The sequence below is a fragment of the Micropterus salmoides genome, unplaced genomic scaffold (genome assembly GCF_014851395.1).
Source record: "Micropterus salmoides isolate LMB-PRFRI ecotype aquatic unplaced genomic scaffold, ASM1485139v1 Ms_hic_scaffold_21, whole genome shotgun sequence".
Lineage (NCBI taxonomy): Eukaryota > Metazoa > Chordata > Actinopteri > Centrarchiformes > Centrarchidae > Micropterus > Micropterus salmoides.
The window spans coordinates 10,721,723-10,743,543 of NW_024041262.1; the positions used below are offsets into that span (position 1 = coordinate 10,721,723).

General features: G+C 40.7%; 2 protein-coding genes across 12 annotated transcripts in view; one reads left to right on the top strand and one right to left on the bottom strand.

Moving 5' to 3' along the window:
- Positions 1 to 207: 207 nt before the first annotated feature.
- Positions 208 to 18,056, bottom strand: LOC119916428 (WD repeat-containing protein 49). Of its 5 annotated transcripts, none has more exons than XM_038736433.1 (18): positions 15,617 to 16,953; positions 14,298 to 14,544; positions 13,982 to 14,128; positions 13,340 to 13,462; positions 13,084 to 13,255; positions 12,920 to 12,966; positions 12,680 to 12,817; positions 12,345 to 12,533; positions 11,362 to 11,553; positions 10,754 to 11,227; positions 10,476 to 10,625; positions 7,607 to 7,791; positions 7,355 to 7,494; positions 6,491 to 6,639; positions 6,198 to 6,409; positions 3,522 to 3,655; positions 2,835 to 2,887; positions 208 to 1,046 (listed from the first exon to the last, which is right to left on the bottom strand). In XM_038736433.1, the coding sequence occupies exons 1-18, from the start codon at positions 15,685 to 15,687 to the stop codon at positions 990 to 992; spliced, it is 2,880 nt and encodes a 959-aa protein (XP_038592361.1). In that variant the 5' UTR covers positions 15,688 to 16,953; the 3' UTR covers positions 208 to 989. The 5 variants fall into 5 exon arrangements, with proteins under 5 accessions (XP_038592361.1, XP_038592362.1, XP_038592360.1 ...); XM_038736432.1 differs by lacking the exon at positions 208 to 1,046 and adding an exon at positions 2,079 to 2,622 and having other exon boundaries at positions 15,617 to 16,954; XM_038736434.1 differs by lacking the exon at positions 3,522 to 3,655 and having other exon boundaries at positions 15,617 to 16,956.
- A 43-nt stretch (positions 18,057 to 18,099) lies between these two features.
- LOC119916426 (myoferlin-like) overlaps positions 18,100 to 21,821 on the top strand; it is a 28,338-nt gene continuing 24,616 nt past the window's right edge. For 6 of the 7 annotated variants that reach the window (XM_038736424.1, XM_038736426.1, XM_038736427.1 and 3 more), the window contains exons 1-3: positions 18,100 to 18,336; positions 19,208 to 19,263; positions 19,639 to 19,730. In XM_038736424.1, the coding sequence (XP_038592352.1) occupies positions 18,249 to 18,336; positions 19,208 to 19,263; positions 19,639 to 19,730 (236 nt within the window). In that variant the 5' untranslated portion in view covers positions 18,100 to 18,248. Of the gene's footprint in view, positions 18,337 to 19,018; positions 19,060 to 19,207; positions 19,264 to 19,638; positions 19,731 to 21,821 lie in introns of those variants that run through there. The other variant, XM_038736429.1, reaches the window with a different exon arrangement.

The window sequence follows — 21,821 nt, forward strand, 5'->3', positions numbered from 1 at the left end:
TTCTCGTCTATCTCTAAGCATATTGTGACAGCCCCTGTGTGGTTCGGGCTGCTCTGTGGGAGTGATATCTCACTGGTCTTAACCATCTTTGTTTTGTTGAGGTGATCTGGTGCACCTGAGACCTGTGAGCCAGTGCCGTTAAAGCTCCACCTGGTCAATCTACATTCTCTTCTCTGCAATCCAGACGTCAACCATGGCCTGATCAAATCAACTGCCACATCTTGCTTTGGGTTTATTTACTTTACAGACACATTTACATTTATTCATTAAGCTGATGCTTTTATCCAAAGCGACTTACAATTGCTATACATGTCAGAGGTCGCACGGCTCTGGAGCAACTAGGGGTTAAGTGTCTTGCTCAGGGACACAATGGTAGATGGGTCACAGTGGGGAATTGAACCCGGGTCTCTCACACCAAAGGCATGTGTCTTATCCATTGCGCAATCACCACACCAAATTTTGCACATTTAAATAGTTATGTTTAGTTCGCTATTTTCTTAAATAAATCACTTTTTGATCATTTATGCTGCCTCATTCCCTCTTTTGTCATGGCCCTTGAGCCAGGTTGTGACAATATTACCCAAAATATCACAACCATTGCTTTAAAGAAGAGATGAATATGAGAGGGAGCGAACATCAGGAAATGTGGGCAGAGTTTGGAATGAATGAAAAAGAATAAGAAAAAATGCTAAATGCAAGACAGACAGAAGGTGGGGAAAACAATTCCTACAGTTTTCAGTATCTTTATCGTGCTGTGTAAGTCCGGTGCAGTGTATATGATAGACTGTTCTAAAGTAGAAATATTGCCAGTACAGTATGGCATATTTAAACACATATTCATGTTTACAGTTTCAAGACAACTTCATAAAATAAGGGGAAAACAGAAAACAGCATTCATGTCTGCATCTTTGTTTGTTTATATCTGACTGGACTGGTAGGAAGCTTCACTTTTCCTTCTAGATGTTGTGAGCTGAGCCTTTTGCTGTCAGTCAAGCTCTGACACCGGACCCAGGGGATTGTGGGTAAATCCTCAGTGGAGCCTTCTCCTGGAAAAGGAATATGAATAAAAAAGAGGAAAATGAAGACCAGACTTTTCAGCCTCAGGTTCAGAAAACTATTTTCATAAATATAGAGCAGAGTTTATGGGGCAGCATCATCAAGGCATTTCTGACATTCTTCTCTCAACAAACTTCTAAAGCAGTCTGATGAATCGATGGATGTCTTTTTAACTTCCTTTCTGACCTCTCAGCGGTCAGTCCACAAGGACTGGAAGCTACAGGGAAAGTTTCTTCCATATCTAAGCCACAAATGCAGTGTGGCAGCACAACCCACAATATGGAGGGATGAGGTCACAGTTAGACAGAGACAGAGAGAGGATAGAGAAGCTCAATGGAAGGAGAGACCAAGAGAAAGATTTGGAGCTGTTAACACAAAATGAGAAAAGGAGGAAGTGGGAAAGACATGCATGCAAACACTCAAATGAAAGAAATCAGGTTTTTCCCATCAGATGTATCTAAAATAGAGTGGCAGAATTCCTCTGGTCCTTCTTTTATCCCTCTTTCATTATCCCTCAATCACTTCAGGCTGACGTGGAGCCACAGTGCTGGGACCAAAGGATGTGGAACTACACCCTCACATTCCTCCAGAATTGATCGAACCTTTTATAGCCGTGTGTGCTGACTAGTACTCCACTACTACTGGATGTCAACAAAGCTAGACTACCGCCGACAACAACAAACACTCCTGCTTAGTATTTGCATAATAGCCTATACTGAAAATGCAATTGCACTGTCCAGAACAGTAGAGCACACCGGCAAGGCAAAATGACTGTTGTAGATGGAAAGCTGATCAAATAAAGTTTATTGATTGTTCATGGGGAAATCAGGCACTGCAGCAGCAAAGAGCTGACCATTTTTATGCTAACATGTCAAATTAGCTTTATAGTAGTGCAGGTGTCGAAAAGTCATAAATGCTAATGTCAGTGTCACAGCAATATCTGTCTAATGTTTGCTAACATTAGCCTCCACAAACTAATTTAACTTACCATTTAAATGGAGAAGTGTGTCTTTTCCTTTTTCAAAAGTCACATGCTGTTGCTTTGCGTTGAGACATCCATCATGCTGATTGAAAATGTTAGTTTAAAGGAACAGTACAACTTGTGACAGGTTCAGTTTTAAATTTGATAGTTAATTTCCACAATGTTTGCATTTAGCTGTTTCCCCGTTTCCAGTCTTTGTGCTAAGCTAAGCTAATTGGCTGCTGGCTGTAGCTTCATTTTTACCGTAGCCTACAGACACTGGAAAGTGGTATCTATTCTGACTGTTGGCAGTAAAGCAAATAAGCACATTTCCCGAAATAATTTTTAGATTAATTTGCACATTTTTGGTAGTCTTTTTAAACAAAATGCAATGAAAAAGGATGAAAAAGTTAATTGAATTTTTATTATTGCAGTCACTAGGCATCAACAGAATATCAAGATCAGATATTCATGAGATATTCAGGACCGAAGTCTGATGGGGCGAACACAGCCAATCAGCAGTGATTGCTGGTGCGGATGCCATCGAACAGATGTCTCCTTTCATGACATGAAACTACCGTCTGGCAAAGGTCCTCACACAGACACTGACACAAAACAGATGCACAGATGATGGTTGGATGGATAGGTGTGCACAGAGGGAAGAGAAGAAGATAATTGATGAGATAGATGAGAATCACGTGTGTGTGTGTGTGTGTGTGTGTGTGTGTGTGTGTGTGTGTGTGTGTGTGTGTGTGTGTGTGAGAGCAGTTTAAGTGTCCACACTCATCAGCAGCTGATTGTATGTTTTCAAGGTTACCATGAGCTGCTGTGGTCGCTCGTGGGCATTCTCTGATGGGCTGGTAGATGAAGCTAAAGAGGGTGACAGGAGACAACGTTAGCTAGTTTGTGTGTGTGTACATAACTGTGTCTGCCTGGGTGTGGTTGCTGAGAAAGCACAGCTAATCGCTTATTTTGGCAAGTCCTGAGTAACGGGCAGAAAGTGAAAGGAAAGTGTACAAAATTTCCTGCAGATACACACACACATACACACACACACACACACACAGACACACAAATCATGAGCATTTGTGCACGTTACATTTTTTTTTTTTATCTGGATTGCGTCTCTGGAGCAGAACATTGCCCAAATGTTCCTGAGCCGAGATCCAGACTTCAGAGGAAGAGAATGTGAAGAATGCTCTGACTCTTTTCTTCATAACGTGGTGAAATTGGACATGATTTAATCAGAGTATCAGGTTTAATTAGCTTGGAAGGCTAACCTGAACTGGACGTCTAGTCTCCTTCCAGTATCTGCAGCAGCAGCTACACACACATCCACACACATGTGTAGGATTCTGATGAAAGTGGTAATTACTGGAATGGACATTCCCAGAGCACAGCCAAATGTGACTGGAGACTGGAGATGGCCTGGGTCAGTGAGAGGCCATGTGTGTGTGTCTGTGTGTGGAGCACCTCAAAACACCTGTTTGCACTAAATGTTTACCTTCAAAACATTCTTCCTGTGAAGTTTGACCCCTGTTGATGGGGTCAGGTGCTTGACTTTTGACCTTGCTGAGCCCCATTTCGTCACTTTCAGTCCTCTCATCTGCGTCTTGTGTCAGTTTCATTTTTTTCTCCCTACGGATGTCAGAAGCAAAAGATATCGCTTTTGCTGAAGGGAATCCACTTGTGCAAACACAATGCTGTTTACTTTAGATGAGACAGGTTTCACAATTTTGGTTCATGTGACTGAACTAATCAGGACTTAGATTAATGATCTCTGTTGGATGGTATTTTGTCCCAGAGTCTGATATCTGTGTGAGTGTTTGTTGTTAGATCTGATTTAAACCAGAGCTGTTGCTGTTCTCCATTTCTGTGGTGTAGCTGGCCTGCACTTGAGTACTGTGTGTGTGTGTGTGTGTGTGTGTGTGTGTGTGTGTGTGTGTGTGTGTGTGTGTGTGTGTGTGTGAGTGAGTGAGAGAGATAGAGAGTGTGTGTGTGTGCATGTGTGTTTTTGTGCATTTTAGGACTGGTCAATAGGTTAAATTTGGTTAAAAGTAACTTATTATGATTTCAATATGCAAGAGCTCAACTTCATGAATGTGCAAGCTAAGAGCCCACAGACTGATTAGTTATGTAAAAGAGACTACAAAGAGTGAATGTGTGTTGAAGACAACTTATTTGGGATATTTACACTTGTTTAAGGATTATTAAAACCTGTATAGTGTTTTAGTAACAGTATTTACCATATGGTTATAAATTGGGCAATGTATGGCCAAAACAAGTCTACAGCCATGCTAACATGCTTACAATGACAATGCCAATATAGTGGTGTAAGTAAGTGGTAAGTATAATGTTTAGCATTCTCAACGCCTTATTTTAGCTTGGTAGCATGTAACATTTGCTAATTAACACTAAGCACAAAGTACAGTGGAGGCTAATGGGAATGTCATTAGTTTTGCACCAAGATAAGACAAAAAACTGAAATATTTGTACAGAAACAGAACAAATTTTTCTATGCTCGTCTTCTTGCCTGTCCTGGATTACAGTGACATTATCTATAGACACACATTTGCCTTTGTCACTCCACCCCAAGATTTATTACGGTGACAGTTATTCTACTCATCACTGAGTGGGCATCTCTAATAGTGACACGATACAGGCATTGGTTTTTATTTATTTTTAAAGCCCTAAATGACAACTTGCCATCTTTTTTCACTTCCTCATTATACTGGTCCGATAGTCTCGTCCAAGTGATTGGCTAATAATCCCACATGCAAACACTAAATTTGGGAAAAGTGTTTTTAATTTTTGTGCTGCACACACTTGGAAAAGTTTACACACATTAAGACACAATTGTACCCATAGGTCAATTTAAAAAACACAAAAAACTCTTGAAGTAACAGTTTTTTTTCTCATTAATTATATTTGGTGTGTATTTAATCGGTTTTACAGAGGTGGTATTATGCTCATTTTCAGATTCAAAATCTTATTTAGGGGTTGCACCAGAACAGGTTTACAGGGTTTAATTTTCAAAAATATTTTTTGTCATACTGCACATTGTTACAGCTCCTCTTTTCATCCTGTGTGTGAATGCTTCTTTTTAGCTATGGAGTGAATCATCTTGTCTATAAATGATCTTTGTTGGGAGTTGCACATGCGCAGTTCCTAGTTAAGGACTACTAGCCAATCAGAAGCAGTTTTTGAGGGCATGTCCGACTAGCTGCTTGGCGAGTGTTATGAGGCGTATTTTGTTTTCATCCCTGTGACGTCACAGGAATGAAAGAGAAACTCCTGGACTACAAACGAGGAGAGATGAGCTGAACATCTGACATTGCCATCCCTAAAAAAATCTGAATTATACAACACTTATGGGAGTGCTGCAGCAAAGACGTTGAAACATTCTGTAGCGCTCTGTGGGTGGTTGACCAATCAGAAACCACAGATGCAGTGACAGAGTGAGAAATTGATGCAAATAATATAAATTACTGAACTTTTCCTTAACCCTTAACCATTAAGTTAAACTATGTAATGGTTTGGTTCCTCAGTGAGCTTCATATTTATGTGTCTCTGGATATGCTGACTCTGTGTTTCACTTCACTGCCGTTTTTCACCCTCTTAAATTAGGAGTGTTCGCTCATTTATGGTCCATGTTACCAAACATGTGACCAAAATACAGTCAAGCACACAGCAAAGGCCTGGGCCAAGCCAGAGTTTATGACCTTTAACCAAACTGAAGTTTCTATTAAAGACTCGAACTTCTGTGGAAACATGGAGGGAAGTTTCTTTTGGAGAAAGCACTCACCCATGACGTATTCCTCTGCACATTGTCTATATTAGATTTGGCACAAACTATCCAGGCTTCATATATAATCCCAAAAAGGCTGCCATGTTTACACACATCATCCTCAAAATTTGGACTGTATAATCCAATATGCGTCAGGGGCAGCTTGTGTGCAGTCATTTTTAGTATTTGTGGCCTCCAATGCAATAAGAAAATATGTCTTTGTTCAGATTTTGGCATTTTTTTGTTTCCCTACAAATGAAATTTAGTTTCATGTGTTTAAATATAATTTTGTCATGGAGGCGCTGCCATTTCTAAGCGGCCTCTGTGACTGTTTTTCATTTTTCCTATTATTTTACATTTGAAATGTGCAACAGACGAGCTCATGAACCTCACCACTGGTAAGTAGCTGGGTCAGTATTATTCCACAATACTTCCTGCCCGAAAGAACCCACGAGATCTCCGTCTACAGTCCACAGACCAGCAGAGCCGTCAGCTGAGGCTGTGAGGATGAACAATCTGTCAACCACCTCGAGGACTTCCACACTCACTAACGCTCCCTTATGAGCCTTCCAACACTGCAGCAGAGGAGGCCGCTCACAAACTGGCTGTGTAGATGGAGAACACATCAGGTATATGGGGATATACATTCACACCAGCTCACACACACAAAGACATATCCTTCTCACCTCGTGTTGGATGTCCAGTGCAAAGTGACAGATGTCCCAGATCTGAAGCCAGCCCGTTGTGTCTCCAGACACGAGGATGGTGTTTTTAAGCCGATCTGAGCTCAGGCTGATCACACGCTCACCTGGCTGCTCTGGAGCATAGAACTGTCCTGGAATGAATAGGAAAAAAGGAACTATTCTTATGCAAAAAAAATCTTAAAAAATCTAGATGGATCATGATTTTAACAATAGTCTCCTGCAGGTTTGGGTTCCTGAAGGTCTGCAGGGAGAATGACTGTTTCAGTGAAAATTGTGTGCGAGGAAATCTATTTACAGTCACATTTAGTGCCATTTTTAAGAATACTGTCTTGACTTAAATGACAAATGTATTTCCGAGACAAATTGCAATCATTTAATGCTTTATGTCACACTCTCAAATTCCTTTATGCTAGAAAAATGCATGGACACATAGACTTATACACACACACACACACACACACACACACACACACACACACAAATGTACACTGTCATACACCCATGCATGCTCGCACACATATGCAGCGGTCACAGTGATTGAATCCCACACCACTAAACACAGATGGGATCTGGAAAGAGACATAGCTGTGGGCTGCCAGGAATGGTACAGGCTAGAGGCCAAGTCGACAGTTCAGCCGAACTGTCACTGCTTTGCCTGCTTGTAAATCCATCTTAAGGGAGAATCATTAAATCTGACAGCTGCTTGTCAACTGCTTGCACAGTTTGGTGCTTCTGCCACCCTCATAGTGTGAAAGTTCTATGTTAAATTCCTGTCTTTTTATTTTTGATTCATTTATTCTGAATGATACTCCCTGCATCCATCCGACCTCTCCCTCTCCCACTCACCATAAGTTTGTGTCTGTCCAGTGATGCTCCAAAAGCAGAGACAGCCAGCCTGCGATGAGACCAAGACGCCTCTGTTTTTCAACTTTCTGTCACCTGCCCGATGCTGCAGGAACAAGAGGCTGTCCACAGGGGGCACCACTCTAGATGCACACAAGCAGAAGAAAACAAACAAATAACAGTGAATACACCCACTAAGGATGCAGTACTCTGGACAGGAACAGGTCGGCTTTGCACATGGCTGCGTTTTCTCACCCTCTCCGTGTCAGTCTCTGTAGGTGGAGCACGGCTCCTTTCGTCTCCAGCCTCCAGATAATGACCTCTCCATCATGGCTCCCCGTGGCAATGACCCCCAGAGTGGAGCACTGACACACAGCCAGGATGTCTGACTTGTGAACACCGTTGGACTTCCACGACATGTCTGCTCTTACATACAAATCCTATGTGTATAGTATTTAAATATAAATTACATCAAAGCTTTTTTTTGTGGTATTTATTATAAAAATGCAGTGCACTTGGTATGCAGTTTCAAATTTAAAATCACCAGTTTTAGTGGTTTTGTGCTAAAATAGCAAAGATTTTCCAGAAAACACAAAGTACCATGTTGTCTTCAGGCTCCACTGTGTGCATGAGTTTGTTGGCTGAAGTTGTGAAACTATTTTCACATCACTTCCCACATCACTGTGTGACAGTTTACAAATGGTCTGAAGATCACATGTAATTGTTTGTGTTGCCTTGTGGAAAGCAGCTCTATTTACTTCTCAGGTTTACTGATTTTGTTTACACCTCTGGGCTACGATGTTTTGGTCAGCCTTTTAAAACTGGATTACCTGGAAGCTCAGCATGGTGGACGTTAGGGAAAAACTGCAGCAGATGTCTTGCGTGGCACAGATGCCTTAGATCTCATTAGGTGCATGTCTAAATGTAGTTTACATCATTTGCTGATATTATTTACTCCTACACAACAGTCCTCGGATATTTTTTTCCTCAGCCTTAAGGCAATGGCAAAGCCTACTGTGTTAGCAGGGGGCTTTACAATGAGAAACATATGGTCAGAAAAATAGGATTGAGAATTTGCTGGGTAGGCGTGAATACTGAATGTTACTACTGTAGTCTTGAAGAGATGAATCCGACCGCAATTTGAGGTGTGAAAATATGCACACCCAGACCTTTGCCTCACATCGCACTTCATACTGGTGTTTATACTGGCACTGGTAATAGTAATTTTTTGAGACCTGAGTGTCAGCATGTATAAATGTGTAGGTGGATGTGGTGAAGTTTTTTATGCTTTGAGAAGCTGTAGACATTATATTTTGCTTGCAATTAATGGACATAAGAGGTCTCATTTAAAGATATCACAGATTTAACCATGTATTTTTTGGATATGTTTTGTGCTAGTATTGAAGGCTAAACGTCTTCTTAAGCTCAAACTGTTGTCAGCATTCCTAAGAAAAACACAGCGTTTTAAGTCTGTATCAGATTAGTCACTATGGTGACAAATGTTTGTGTGGGACTCATCATTCAGCATTCAACATCTGGGGAAGAACTTGTGGACGAGCAAAGTGCGAAGGCTAAAACCGCTTGGCTTTTGGTCATTAATAAATATTTGTGCTGCACATTTACTGGCAATCAAATGCTTTTGTAATTTATTTAATTCTGTGATTTTCTGTTTCAATAGGTAATGCTTTATTGTTGTCCATCAAGTAATGATTGCTGTCGATGCTCAAACTAACTACACTGCTTTTCCTTCTATTTTTCCAAACAAATGGCTATTACTGATAGAAACATGACAAATTACTTCCTGCCCTGAAGAGCATTTTCTTCCAAAATACCGACCAGACCTGCACAAAAAAAGGCAAGAACATCCTACATTTATATTTTTGTTTCATCTGTGTTGTTTTCCATGTCCAGATCCCACTGGATGTTCCCCGCACTACATTGAAGGTTTGAAGGTGCCATGTGGAGGTTTTGACCACTAGTAGCTCTATGGAGCAATGTCTTTATAAGTGAGTCCCCATGACGCACAGTGCTGCTGATGGTTTCATGTTATTCCACAGAGTGGATTCTGGTCATCTGCCAAAAAGTGCAGCAACACGCCAAAAAAAGCAAGGTAGAAAAAGACTGCTAGCAAGCAATATACATAGACAATGCAAGATTCAAATTCAATCTAAAATTTGGCTTTACTTTTTTGTATTATGTTTTAAGGATGGCATTTTATTGTGAAACGGTGAAAGTAAACATACTTTTGTTTACAAAATGAACTTCACATAGTACCTTTAATGTTCTATCTCTTGTATTTAAAATAATGAACTGAATTCCAGGTTTAATTATAATTTTGTTGTATCAGTTGTAACCAAAATATTAAAGGTAAGGAGTAACTTCATACCTCCTGGAAATCTTTTTTTTTTTTTGCTGCACTCTAGCGGTTTAATTCTTCACTTTTTTGCAGTGATTTACAGGTGTACTCCAGGACGCTGTAACATCACTGTTAAAGGGGCCATATGTTTTTTTTTCAATGAAACAAATCACTTTTTATTGTCTGTGAGTAAAGGGGTTGTAAGCTCACATAAAAAAGATCCACTTGCCAGTTTTTTTCTGTTACCTCTAAAGGCCGGTAGTCTATCCCTGTTCCTATGTGAAGACTCCGGGTCGGATTTTCTCGCAAAATCCCGTGGCTGTGAAGTGCATGCGCAATCCAAGCCTCTTGCCTTGTCTACTGACTCTGCACTAAACAGAGACGACATTGTAGCAAATATGTGGTAGTAGTGACGCATGCGTAGTAGAAGTACAACCGGTTGGGAAAAACGCTTTTTAAACCTTATTTTGGGGCAAAGTCATCAAACTTTTTCAGAGATTTTTATCAGATTTTACTGCTGATTCTATTCATGTAGTTTTTATGTCCCGGTGACCAGTGAAACTGCAGTTCTGGCTCTCTCCTCATTCATTCAGATAGGAGCCTGGTCTTGTTAGTCCGAAATAGGTGTCCAGAGACGTTGCCAACATGGCAGCCGAGTGGCATGACTTGCCTATAAGGACTTTGACTATACTGATGCTAGACAGAGGCAGCCAGCCACTGTATGCAAAACAACTGTTGATTATAAATTTCAAGCACCTTTAATTTTACCTTAGCAGCCGCAATGTCATACTGAGCTATCCGCTGGCTCCACCCTACAGCCATCAGCTGGTTGTCAGGGAGACAGGTCAACCCTGTGACGTCAGAGTTGGTCACAGGCTCGAGTTTGTGCAGGTTAAGGCCGTTTAGTAAGTTCCACACCTGCTTGGGCGACAAACTTCTCATGAATAAACTCTTTAAGTAACCCATACATGTGAAATAAACATGTACATCAAATCAAAGTATATTCACAGTATTTTTGTACAAACTGAGAAGATGTGTTATTAAACCTTAATAGTGCCATTGCGAGCCCCAGTGATTAGTCTTCTGTGGGAGGAGTCTAGCGCCATGCAGGTGAGTTCATCTTCTCCATGAGCATTTAAGATCTGAAGCCGCCTTCTCCCGGTCTCTACGTCCCACAGAGACACAGACGAGTCGGTATGTCCAGTCACCACCTGTCTCAAAGTGGAGTTATACAGAGCGCAGGAGAGAGCAGGACTACTTTGAATTTCTGGTCCAGTTTCCCTTCCTTCATCGGTCAACCAACCGCCCCCTCCTCTTTTCCCTTCAGCCAGATTGAGCAGTGCCAGGTAATCTTTGCATCCCACTACTAAATGAGACTGTGTCTGCTCAGGAAGATGAGGGCTCAGCAACAGGAAGGGGAAGTTGCCGTGTTCTGGGATTCGACCTGGCTGCTGGCAGGGGAAGTGCAGGCCGATGGTTTTCAGACAATGATGGCTGGAAATGTCCCAAACCCTCAGCTCCTGACAAAGGACAGACATCAATTAATTAACCAGAAAATGAACAAGCAGTATATATTTAATATATATATTTAGCTCTATTCAGACCCATTGTCAGGCCAGTTCTCTGTTTCATTACTTCATCTTTAATGACTCACAGCATCTCTTGAGTAGCTGAATATCTGCCCAGCAGGTTGGTAGATTGCAACATCCAATACAGTGGTACGGTGACCCAGCAGTGTAGTTACAGGACGTGTGGTCACAAATCGAGTCCACAGTCTGACGGCTCGGTCACAACCTCCTGTGACCATCAACTGCAGAGATGCGTTGTAGTCAAAACATTTAGCTCCCTGAAATGAGACAAAAAGACCCAGATGGTATACAGAATAAGCTGCTCTGTGTGGTCGAGAATGCACATGAACTGGTGTTTGTTTTTTTTTAAATAAAGCATGCCTACTTCTGTTAACACAGATACACTTAGCTGGTTCCATTTGTTTGGACTGAGGAGTTTATGGCTTCATTGTTAAAACTGTCCAGACAGTTGATTGCAGTATAAAATTAGTGTGCCCGTTGTGAATAACAGGAAGCATCCCCACCCAGTTTAATACTGTTTTGTGCATCAGCATTACTTCTTTTTCCCGCAGTCAGTGGCACTGTCTGCCTCTGCATGCTGGGCGGGAGTCCACTTTAGAAATAGTAACTCGACTCACAACTCATATTAGTTTTTCTAGATAAAGCTGGGTTGGGATAATTCACTGAATGCGTTATGCAATATAGCATTTGCCACGTAGGGACATTTTCCTACAACTACAGTTGAATTTTGAACTTTGATCCACCTAGTTAGGTCAGTGTCATCCAGACCAGAGTACTGTGACCGACATGTGTCTGATCTGACCTCGACAAAAATCTTTATCTTGCTGTTTTCTGTTTTATTTTCTTATACTACTGTTTAAAGAGGAATAAATGTCTAGAAATATAATTCTGATGCATAAAACAAACTATATAATAATGACTAACTGACTACACTGACTACAATAATGTGCAGAGGTGTGAGGCCACAGTTATGTTCACAAATGAGAATACATACATAACCTTCTATTCAACATCAGATCAGGCAAAACCACACTGTGCAGTCAGTTACCTGCTTAAATTTCCAAATATAAGGCTCCTGCTTCAGTGTTACATTCATGAAGACCACAGAGGTGGTATCACTTTCTGATGATGTCATGATGATGTTGGTGCTGGGCTCAAACATCACTCTGTTGATTGGTTGCTGGTGGATGTTGGGGACGTGATGGTAGGAGACCATGTTGCTGTGTTCACCAAGGTCCTGTTGGGTCATGATGGATAACAATGAGTGGTTAAGTATTGTTTATAAAATTGGAGTGTTATCAGCAAGTGCTTGGAATTGCTGCATGACACAGTTCTCTGCAAAAAACAGAGATTGAGCTCAGTAATTTAATAGACCAAGCTTACTGGGAAAAAGATCCTCTGTGGGCCGTTCTCTTTCTTAGGTGGATTCTTGAAAAGACCTTTAGATGGGTTCAGGAACCACATGAGGTGGACTCCTCCTTTCTCATCCCCCAGCAGCAGCAGGGAGGGTCGCTCTGGACACTTGGAGCGAAAAAAACATGTGACTAAAGTGATGAATTTATTGTTTTCAATTGATTGTTTTCTATTTATTGTCCTGCTGAAAAGAACATCTCAAAGTCCTACCTGAACATCATGCCAATAACAAAGAGCAGTTGGAACACTACGAAACCCTTGGAGCAAAGATGAAAGAAATAGTTTTAAAAGTTAGATCTTTGAACAGTAAATGCTTTTTTTAGTGACCAGCTCAGTTTAGTACAACGTAGTAACACGTTAGCAATCAAGTATACCAAAAACATGTACGTCCTCAAATACACTGGCTGTGGAGACATTGACAAAGTGCAAGTCCCTGCAGTCCGTTGCTATGGCAACCTTGTGGACGTTGCCCATATAGACGGCGTCAGTGGTCCAACCTCTGAATCTCCTCGTGTAGGCCACTTCCTCTGTTGGGTCTCCAGTCAGCTGGATCAAACAGGATTAAATATAAAAAAGTGTGAGTGTTGTACTTCCAGGTGGATGTAAAAGTAGTACAGTGATGTGACTCACCTCTAGACCTTTGAGGATGTGTAGGCTGCTGTTCCAGACAGAGATCTGACCCCCTTTACTGACACTAATATAGCGGAGTGGAGGAGGATGGGAAACAGCAACCAGGCGCACTGTTGGCCCCCGCTGCAGAGGAATGTACAATTAATAAAAAAGTTTACCAGAGGACTGAAATAGTTACTTTTAGAAAGAAATATACAAGAGAGTAACCTTTGTCTAGGACACTGCAATAAATTTAATAAAATGAGCGCTCTGTAGAGCTGCAGTGATAATACTCTACAGACTACTCGCTATGGTTTGTCATTATGAGTGACCCAAACATTAAAGGTTTGGTGCGGTTATGCTTAGTGTAAGAATTAGGTCTTATTATTTGTGAGGTTCCCAGCACAATAAAACATTAGCTAATTTCATTCAAATAGAAAAGACACTGGGATTTAGTTACTATCTATTAGCTACTTTCTATCTGCAGTTAGACACAAAGTGTACATCTGTCTCTCCTCAAAACTTGTCTGTGAGGTCTATACTTGTCTCTACACGAATTTTAATCATTTTGGCACCCCCATTAGGCCTTTGGGTGTAATTGAAGGATCCTACAAAGATTCAATTCCTTATTAAGTGACCAGATTTAGTCCGGGGGATTTCTACCTTATTGTGAGAGCAGTGTCTGATCTGTGGCTGCGAGTCCAGGAGGGCTGCTCTGGGGATGGAGGCACGCTCTCTCTCAGTGTACTCCAAAAGCAGGAAGGAACAAAGCTGCTGCCATTTCACCTGCCCGGTACAAGTGATATCTACCTGGACATGGAACGTTAAGACTTTCAGTGGCCCTACATCATCATCCATCAACACATTTTTGATGGCACAGTGAGTTTATGTGCTGTATTGTACTGTATAATGGCAGTACAATACAGCTTTTCTTTTTTTGTTAGTACTACCACAAAGCCACCTCTTTATTTCTCCTTACCTCACTGAAGAATCTCTCAACCCATGTGTCCTCAATATCTGGACCAATCACAGACCTCAGAACCTCCTGAAACTCTTCAAATATCATTCCACGCTCTTTGTTTCCTCCTCTGTTCCTTCCACTCCTTCTGTTTGGCCGGTCTTCACATATTTGTGCTCCAGCTTTAGGACAGGTGAATGCATTTCTCAGGAGCTGCAGGTGCTCTGGGCTCAGTTTTTCAGCAGGACTGACTCCCCAGGCTGGATCACTGCAGAGGGGACCACACAGCAGTGGTCATAGGTAGGACTGAAGGTAACTGAAGCCCTTGATCAATCAGGGTCAATTTGGTGTCTTAGCATCATGTTAGTGAGTTTTGACACTTTATTAATTCCACCCAGTCACAGACATCTGGCTTGCAGCAGAATGAACGCAGTGCTCCCATGTGGCAGCCCTGGGACAACACACTGCAGAGCCCAAAAACAGTTTAGCCTTATATGATCCATCTATGACACACACTGAGCAATGTAAATATAGATATATATATATATATATATATACACATTGAACGATGGGTCTTAATGTGTGCACTCGGTAAACGCTGCAAACGGGGATGGGGGAATAACTTAGGTTTGGGGGATGTGTTTGAAAGTGTTCCTCACCACCAGCGGCTGTGGCCCGGTTGCTCAGGGAGACCACAAGCTGGAACAATAAGTCACATGTCTCAGCATTGTGAGCTCTTTTCTCCTTTTCCATCGGGACATGCTTGAGTGGTCGTTTACATCATATACATTTCTCACAATCAACCAGCGTTAATGGAAGCGTAAAATAATTAAGTAATAAAAGTGCATTGAAAAAGAGAGTGTAAAAGGCTGTTGTATGTGAAGGAGTTGGTGAAGCTGCGTAGGAGGGACGGAGGAAATCCTTGTCAGTGTCTGAGTGGAGACAATATGTGAATCTGAACCAGAGAGATGCAAACGGACAGATAAAGGACAGAAGGATGAAGATTGAAATCATCATCACTCAGAGGGAAATGTTTTATTTGACAGGAGGGGATTTGAAGCCATAAAATGTAAGAAGCCATGGCCTGGCATCTAGTGGTATTGGTGAACTTCATGCTTTGTGCATGTGTTTATGAATTATTATGTATTACTAGTATCACGTACAGCAATTGTATGATGAATATTATGGAGGAGTATTATGAGGTAGCCTACAAATGCACATGCAAAATCTACAAAGCTTATAAATTCAGTAACATGTCATACACACTTAACACACAATTAACAATGATCCATCATATTTATCAAGATCAAATAAATAAGATAAGCTAAATAAACACTTACCAAAACCTGCTGTGTGGCACTTCTTTCTCATATTGCACCCATGGATTTTTGTTGTTTCTTAAGTTATCCATATTGGTAACCTGAGCCTCACAGTTTAAAATAATCCACACACGAGATACTGCTCCATCTTTTTCTCTTGAATTTGTGATCCAGGTTGGTCAGTGTTTCAAGTTCTTAAGTTCCAGATCCTGGTGACAAACAAAGACACAGCAACCACAAGTTTCCACCCCTTCCTCTGTCTTTTCAGGCAGTCCTGATTTGGTCAAACAAAGTATTTTATCTCCAGCCAGGGAAGGAATGTCCAGGACCACGGATCAATAAGCCATCCGTCATGAGCGTTTGACTGCTCCCAGAGGTGGAGAGTCAGCACATCACTGATGAGAAGACCGTGTTACAAAATAACTGTAACTCCGCTGTGGGTAACAGAGCCACAAACCCCACAGACAAGCCCACAGTGGATTAATCATTTACAGAGGACCTCAGGACCCAGGAGAGTTCAGATAGGCAACTTTTGCACAAGGTCAGTTCAGCTGTTCTAACATCATCATGACTATGTAGAAATCCTTGATATTTCATTTCAAATGAGCCTATGTCCAGTACACATATATTCTAATGTGAAAAAGAGTTAAAGCAATGACACTTTATATTGTTACGGCCTCACAGACTTCTACAACTAATGCAGTTTAATTATTGCTAGGCAACCACAGCAGTTTTGCTTACCACTTCAACGAGCATGAGCTATCCAGAGTGGCCTCCCACTATGTTTAATGAAGGTACCCAAAAGGTCCCAGTGGAGTGTGGTCCCTTGCACCTGGTCTAATCTTAGACCTATACATACCTACACACCAGTGGTTTATAATATAACTGGCTCAATAACTACATAATTCATCTGATATACATTATGATGCAATGGCCAGTAATGGATGACAGAAACTAAATCACAGCACATTAACAGCGGCTCTGTTCTATTCCTGCAATAATAATCAATATGTTTAAAGACTCCTTGCCCAATTCAATACATTGATTAGTTCTCTGATGTTATTATGGTGTTTCAGTCAAAAAGGCTACCTGCTGTGCCATGTAGCCATTTTAGAGCAGTGTCTGTCATCAGTGGGCCTCTTAAGGTGACATTTAACATCTCAGACAAAGACATCGCTACTGAGCAGATAAACAAAAGTGGATATGAAATGTATTATACAGGAGAAATCACATATCCCTGATTCCAAAATACTGCAACATTTCTGTTCTACCACTGAGTTCATTTCAGTCACCTGGACATCCAGGTGTAAACAGAATATTCATTACCTGCGTATAAAAAAATACAGCAGGTTTGAGAAGCACTAACAGTGATGGAGTACTCAGATCTTTACTTAAGTAAAAGTAGCAATATACAATGTAGAAATACTCTGTTTCAAGTTACAAGTAAAAGTCCAGCAGTCTTAATTTTACTAGTAAGAGTACAAAAATATTAGCATTAAAATATATGAGTAAAATATAATAGTACTAGTAAGTAATTATATTATTAGATAGATAGATAATTATTATGTATTAATGTGTTAATCACTTAAATGTTACTTAAATATAACACCCCACCCACACACACTCCAGCTAAAGTGGATTTCATTTTTATCAATCATTAACAACACAGACAGTTGAAATAAAACAAAAGATTGAGGTAAGCAAAAGAGACCTTTTTTAGTTTATGCCACCACATGTATAACATTCATGAAACTTCAGGTCAGCTCAACTTCCATGCCTATAAGGCATATAAGCTCATATTCCAGCACACACTACATGTATATTGTGTGGGCAGGCCTATCTTTACTACAGGTTTAAATGTGTCTATGCTATGCAGAAATGTTTTACATAGAGCCTAGGAACAGTGATAAGGTTAGTTAGTCTGGGATGGCCCCTTGACTGGCCCCAGCGTTGATTGTCAAAAGTTCATGTTATTACCCGTAACGGCCGCTAAGTAGCGCCACAGAAATATATTTGATTAGGTCTCAAACATGAAGAGGCACGTCTCAATTGGTAGATTTGCAGTTAATATATAGCAAATATCTGACGACATTTACACACACTAAACACAATAACAATCTCTTATTGTTACAATATTTATATTAATAAATACATAACTATATACACTAATTATACATAGCCTATAATTAGACCACATAAATAAAAAAATTTATTATTCTGGATTTAGTCAATTGAGAATCGCGGTTATTATTATTAGGCCTACTCGTCAGTCGTCACTTGTATTTAGGTAATAGCCTAATTAATAAAATCTGCTCACTTGCAAAACATGCATTTATCTAGTGAGCTCTTCTCCTGTCAGCACTGTAGTGTGTGTAGAGCCATGGTCACTTACCGAGCTACTCACACGATGGCAGCAGCAGCAGCTCACAAGCCTCCACTCAGAGTAGTAATTACACTCCCGTGACCCGCCCTCATTTCCCTCTTTCTCCCCGACGGGACCGAGAAATAGTTTATACTTCCTCGGCCCTGCCCTGCGCGCTTCAGTGATGGGGCAGTGAGGATGCCAAGACACGAGAGTCCTGTGAAGACTGTTTTTCATTTGATTCCTCAGCTTTACTGATTCAGCCTTGTTGATTTTAACCTGTTTGTTGCCATGTTGCGGGTTGTAGTAGAGTCGGCTAAAGGTCTGCCTAAAAAGAAACTTGGAAATCCTGATCCATTCACCGCTGTGGTCTATAAAGGTAAGTCTTATTTTAAAAGTTTTATAATGTATTGTATCATAGTTTGCGGGCAGAAAAAACTTGCAGCCTAAAATTTGGTGTTAAAGAAATAAAGTGTCTTGGAACTAAATTGTAACTCTTGATTATACTTTTTTCTAGTATGACTTAATAGTATTTTTTTTTATGGTAGCCCATACAATAGATCAACTAACATACACTAGTGCTACTCTTGTACTTGTGCATTAACTGGAAGCACAATGCACCATTTAGAATTAAGAAAGTTTAGGCTTAAGTATGAGTGTAGCTCCTAACTGCAGTATATTTAAAAACCTCATCAGCTTAAATTGCATTGCACCTTTGAAGACTGTCCCAACATGTCGGAGCATTTCCAGATGCTAAGCTGGGTGGGGACTGTGTTAGGACCTGTAGTATGTACATGAGCTCAGAAGACCATGGTGAAGGCAAATTAGCCTTCAGTCACTGAATTGAAATTAAATCAGACACAGTTCTGTATCAGACACAGAATGGCATTTCCCCCTGAAGAGGAAATGATCCTGGCAATCAGCCCTAGTTGCTCCCAGCTGTTTTCCTTTTACACATGTCATCATCATCACCTGCAGGTGTGACAGATCCCCCCCCCCTTACTGGTGAAGGCAGAAATTTGAGCCCACTGACACCAACATCATGACGCATGTTTAGATAAAAATTCAGATCCAGCAATCACTTTGACAGAAAAACAAATGGGTAAAATATTTTAGGTGTATTCTTAGGTCGGTTAACCTATGTGTGTTATCTTGTGAAATCATGTGCCACAATATTACCACAGGAAGTGGCAAAGAGAAACTGCAAACATTTTTCAATTAATATTCACAAAAAATCATTTCCCTTTCAGATGAGAAGAAGAAAACAAAAACGATTGGCAATGAGTTGAATCCTGTTTGGAATGAGGTAAATCCCTTACACACACAAACACACACATACGGTCAAACATGCAGATATCGCTGGTTCACTCATTTACTTTGATGTTATTTAGAAGATGTCCTCACTTTAAATACATGATATCACATGGTAAATATACTGTGGCAATCATCATGTGACTGTCACAGTAGGGATTGACCATGCCAATAGATTATATGATAGATAAATCCAGGAGTTGGATGTGAATGTTTTGGATTGTTCTTGCTGAGTTGCCAAATCATTATTTGCTCAGGCTATATTCAGTTAAAGGCTCTGCTCTCAGATAAGATGTTGCTTCTTCAGGACATAACAGTAGCTGAAGGTACCATATCTGATGGACTGTGTGTCCCTCATCCTGTCTTGCAGGTGCTTGAGTTTGATCTGAAGGGCACTGGGCTGGACTCTAGCTCCTACATAGACGTGATTGTGAAAGACTATGAAACCATTGGGAAAGATAAGTAAGTGCAACACAGCGCCTGAGCTCCCTGTTAGCTTTGGCTTTATAATTTGTGTAACAGACGGTGGTGAAAGAGAAGCTATGTGCCTCACCTTACTGAATCACAGCTTAAACTTCTTGTCTGAACCAAGAGTCTGAGAAATAATTCTGTTTATTCAAACAGCAGGTTAGCCAACAGTAACTGAGGTGTGTGTGCATCTTTGTCATTTTCAGTTGCTTGGATGTTAGTTTCTTAAAGTTACAATCCAGGTAGCATGAGCTGTTAGTAAGCTAGTCTCAATCTGAAGAGCTTCTAAAGTACCACGACTGAAAAATAGTTGCATAGTTTGCACATGCCAAAGGCTACCACCACTCACTAGTTAGGACGTTTTATTATTAACACTTAACACAGTATATAAGTTTTCATAATATTCCAGTGCTGGCTGTGTCTACCCCCTCACACCCTGCTTGCCATGCTGAGACTTGCTGCGTGGGATGACTGGTTCTGATTGGGCAACAATGGACAGATGAATTGCTGTTTGTCTTCTCTCTCTCGCGCTCTCTCTCTGGGATTTGTGTGTCTTAAAGGAGAATACTTTATGTGGTCGTTAGTTGCCAAACTACATTGTAGCAGTATAATTGCAGGACATACTGCATGTATGAACTGCTTGAATACTATGTGAGGAAGAGGCGCTGTCATGCTAAATGTTTCTAAGTTGCTCCAGAACAGCTCAAGGCTGCTACTTCCAAAAAAGAATCACACATGGGACCAATTTAGGCCAACCACAGAGAATGTTGTCTCTACATCACTAATTACTGCGATCAAAGTCACCTTTGGTAAATACAATACAGCACATGAAAGTGTATTAGTCTTTTTATAATTTATATATCATGATATTTTTTCCCTGTCCATAAGCTTTACCTAGTAAAAGTTTCCGTAGTGCACAGGACAATTGTAACTGAGGGAGGAGCTTTTCGTGTGTGTGTGTGCTTGTTAAATTGAGCAAAGTTTTCCACTGGTCTGGCCCTCTGACACACTCCCTAAAGATCTACACAGTGGGAGCAGAAAAGGGCTTCTCTCTTTCTCTCAAATAGTTTTCCCAGCTGCTATTATGGGTAATCCCTGTCGTCGTGGCAACAAAAGAGGGAACCACAAAACAAAGTTGCGTCTTCTTAACTAATTAGATTTTAGAAAGGATTCAGAAGATAAGACAAAGTTTCCTTGTGTAAATGTCAACGCGGTTGATCATAACATTGAAACTCTGCCTATAGTGCCTAAATCTGCCTAAGTCTACAGCCATGCTAGCAGCTCTGGGGATGTACTTAAGCGCAGCTGTGCTTTGAGCTAAATGATAACATCAGCATACTAACATGCTAACAATAATGTCACTGTTATGCTAAGATTAGCTGGTAATGTTAATGTGCTAGCATGCTAACATTTGTTAATTAGCACTGAACACCAAGTATAGCTGAAGTTGATGGGAATGTTATTAGTTGAACTGGAATTTAGTCACAATGAACACTTTTTGACGTTTTGACCTGATGATGGCGCTCGATGAAAAGTCAGGGGATCACCTAAGTGTCTTACAATTCATTCTCTGGGGTGAAAATGTGGGCCAAATTTCACAGCAATCCATCCAATACTTTGAGATAGGCTATTTCAATAAAAACAAAAATATCAACCTCATGGTGGAGCCAGATGAAAGATCAGGGAAGTCTTTAGGATTCATCCTCTCGGGGGCATGGATGTCTGTACAAGATTTCCAGAAATATAGCAAATATTCGATCTATGTTAACTTTTAAGGACAACGAGATCATTTTACACGCCTTCATCTCATCACGCCTGGATTATTGCAACAGCCTTTTCACCTGTTTAACCCAAAAATCTATTGATCGACTCCAGACTGTCCAGAACTCAGCTGCCAGGCTTTTAACCAGAACAAAGAAATATGACCACATTACTCCTATTTTAGCTTCATTACACTGGCTCCCAGTATGTTTTAGAATTGACTTTAAAATTCTATTGATCACTTTTAAAGCTCTTCATGGCCTCTCGCCTTGTTATATTTCTGACCTTTTAGTCCCATACGCACCAGCACGTACCTTGAGTACT

What these genes read in the sequence shown, in the direction of transcription:
- LOC119916428 (XM_038736431.1), bottom strand. Translation starts at nt 15,687, where the DNA reads ATGGATAACTTAAGAAACAACAAAAATCCATGGGTGCAATATGAGAAA. An exon ending in TGAGGACGTACATGTTTTTG is followed by an intron (nt 12,967 to 13,083) that starts GTATACTTGATT and finishes CTTTGCTCCAAG; the next exon opens with GGTTTCGTAGTGTTCCAACT. An exon ending in CACTGGACATCCAACACGAG is followed by an intron (nt 6,410 to 6,490) that starts GTGAGAAGGATA and finishes CCATCTACACAG; the next exon opens with CCAGTTTGTGAGCGGCCTCC.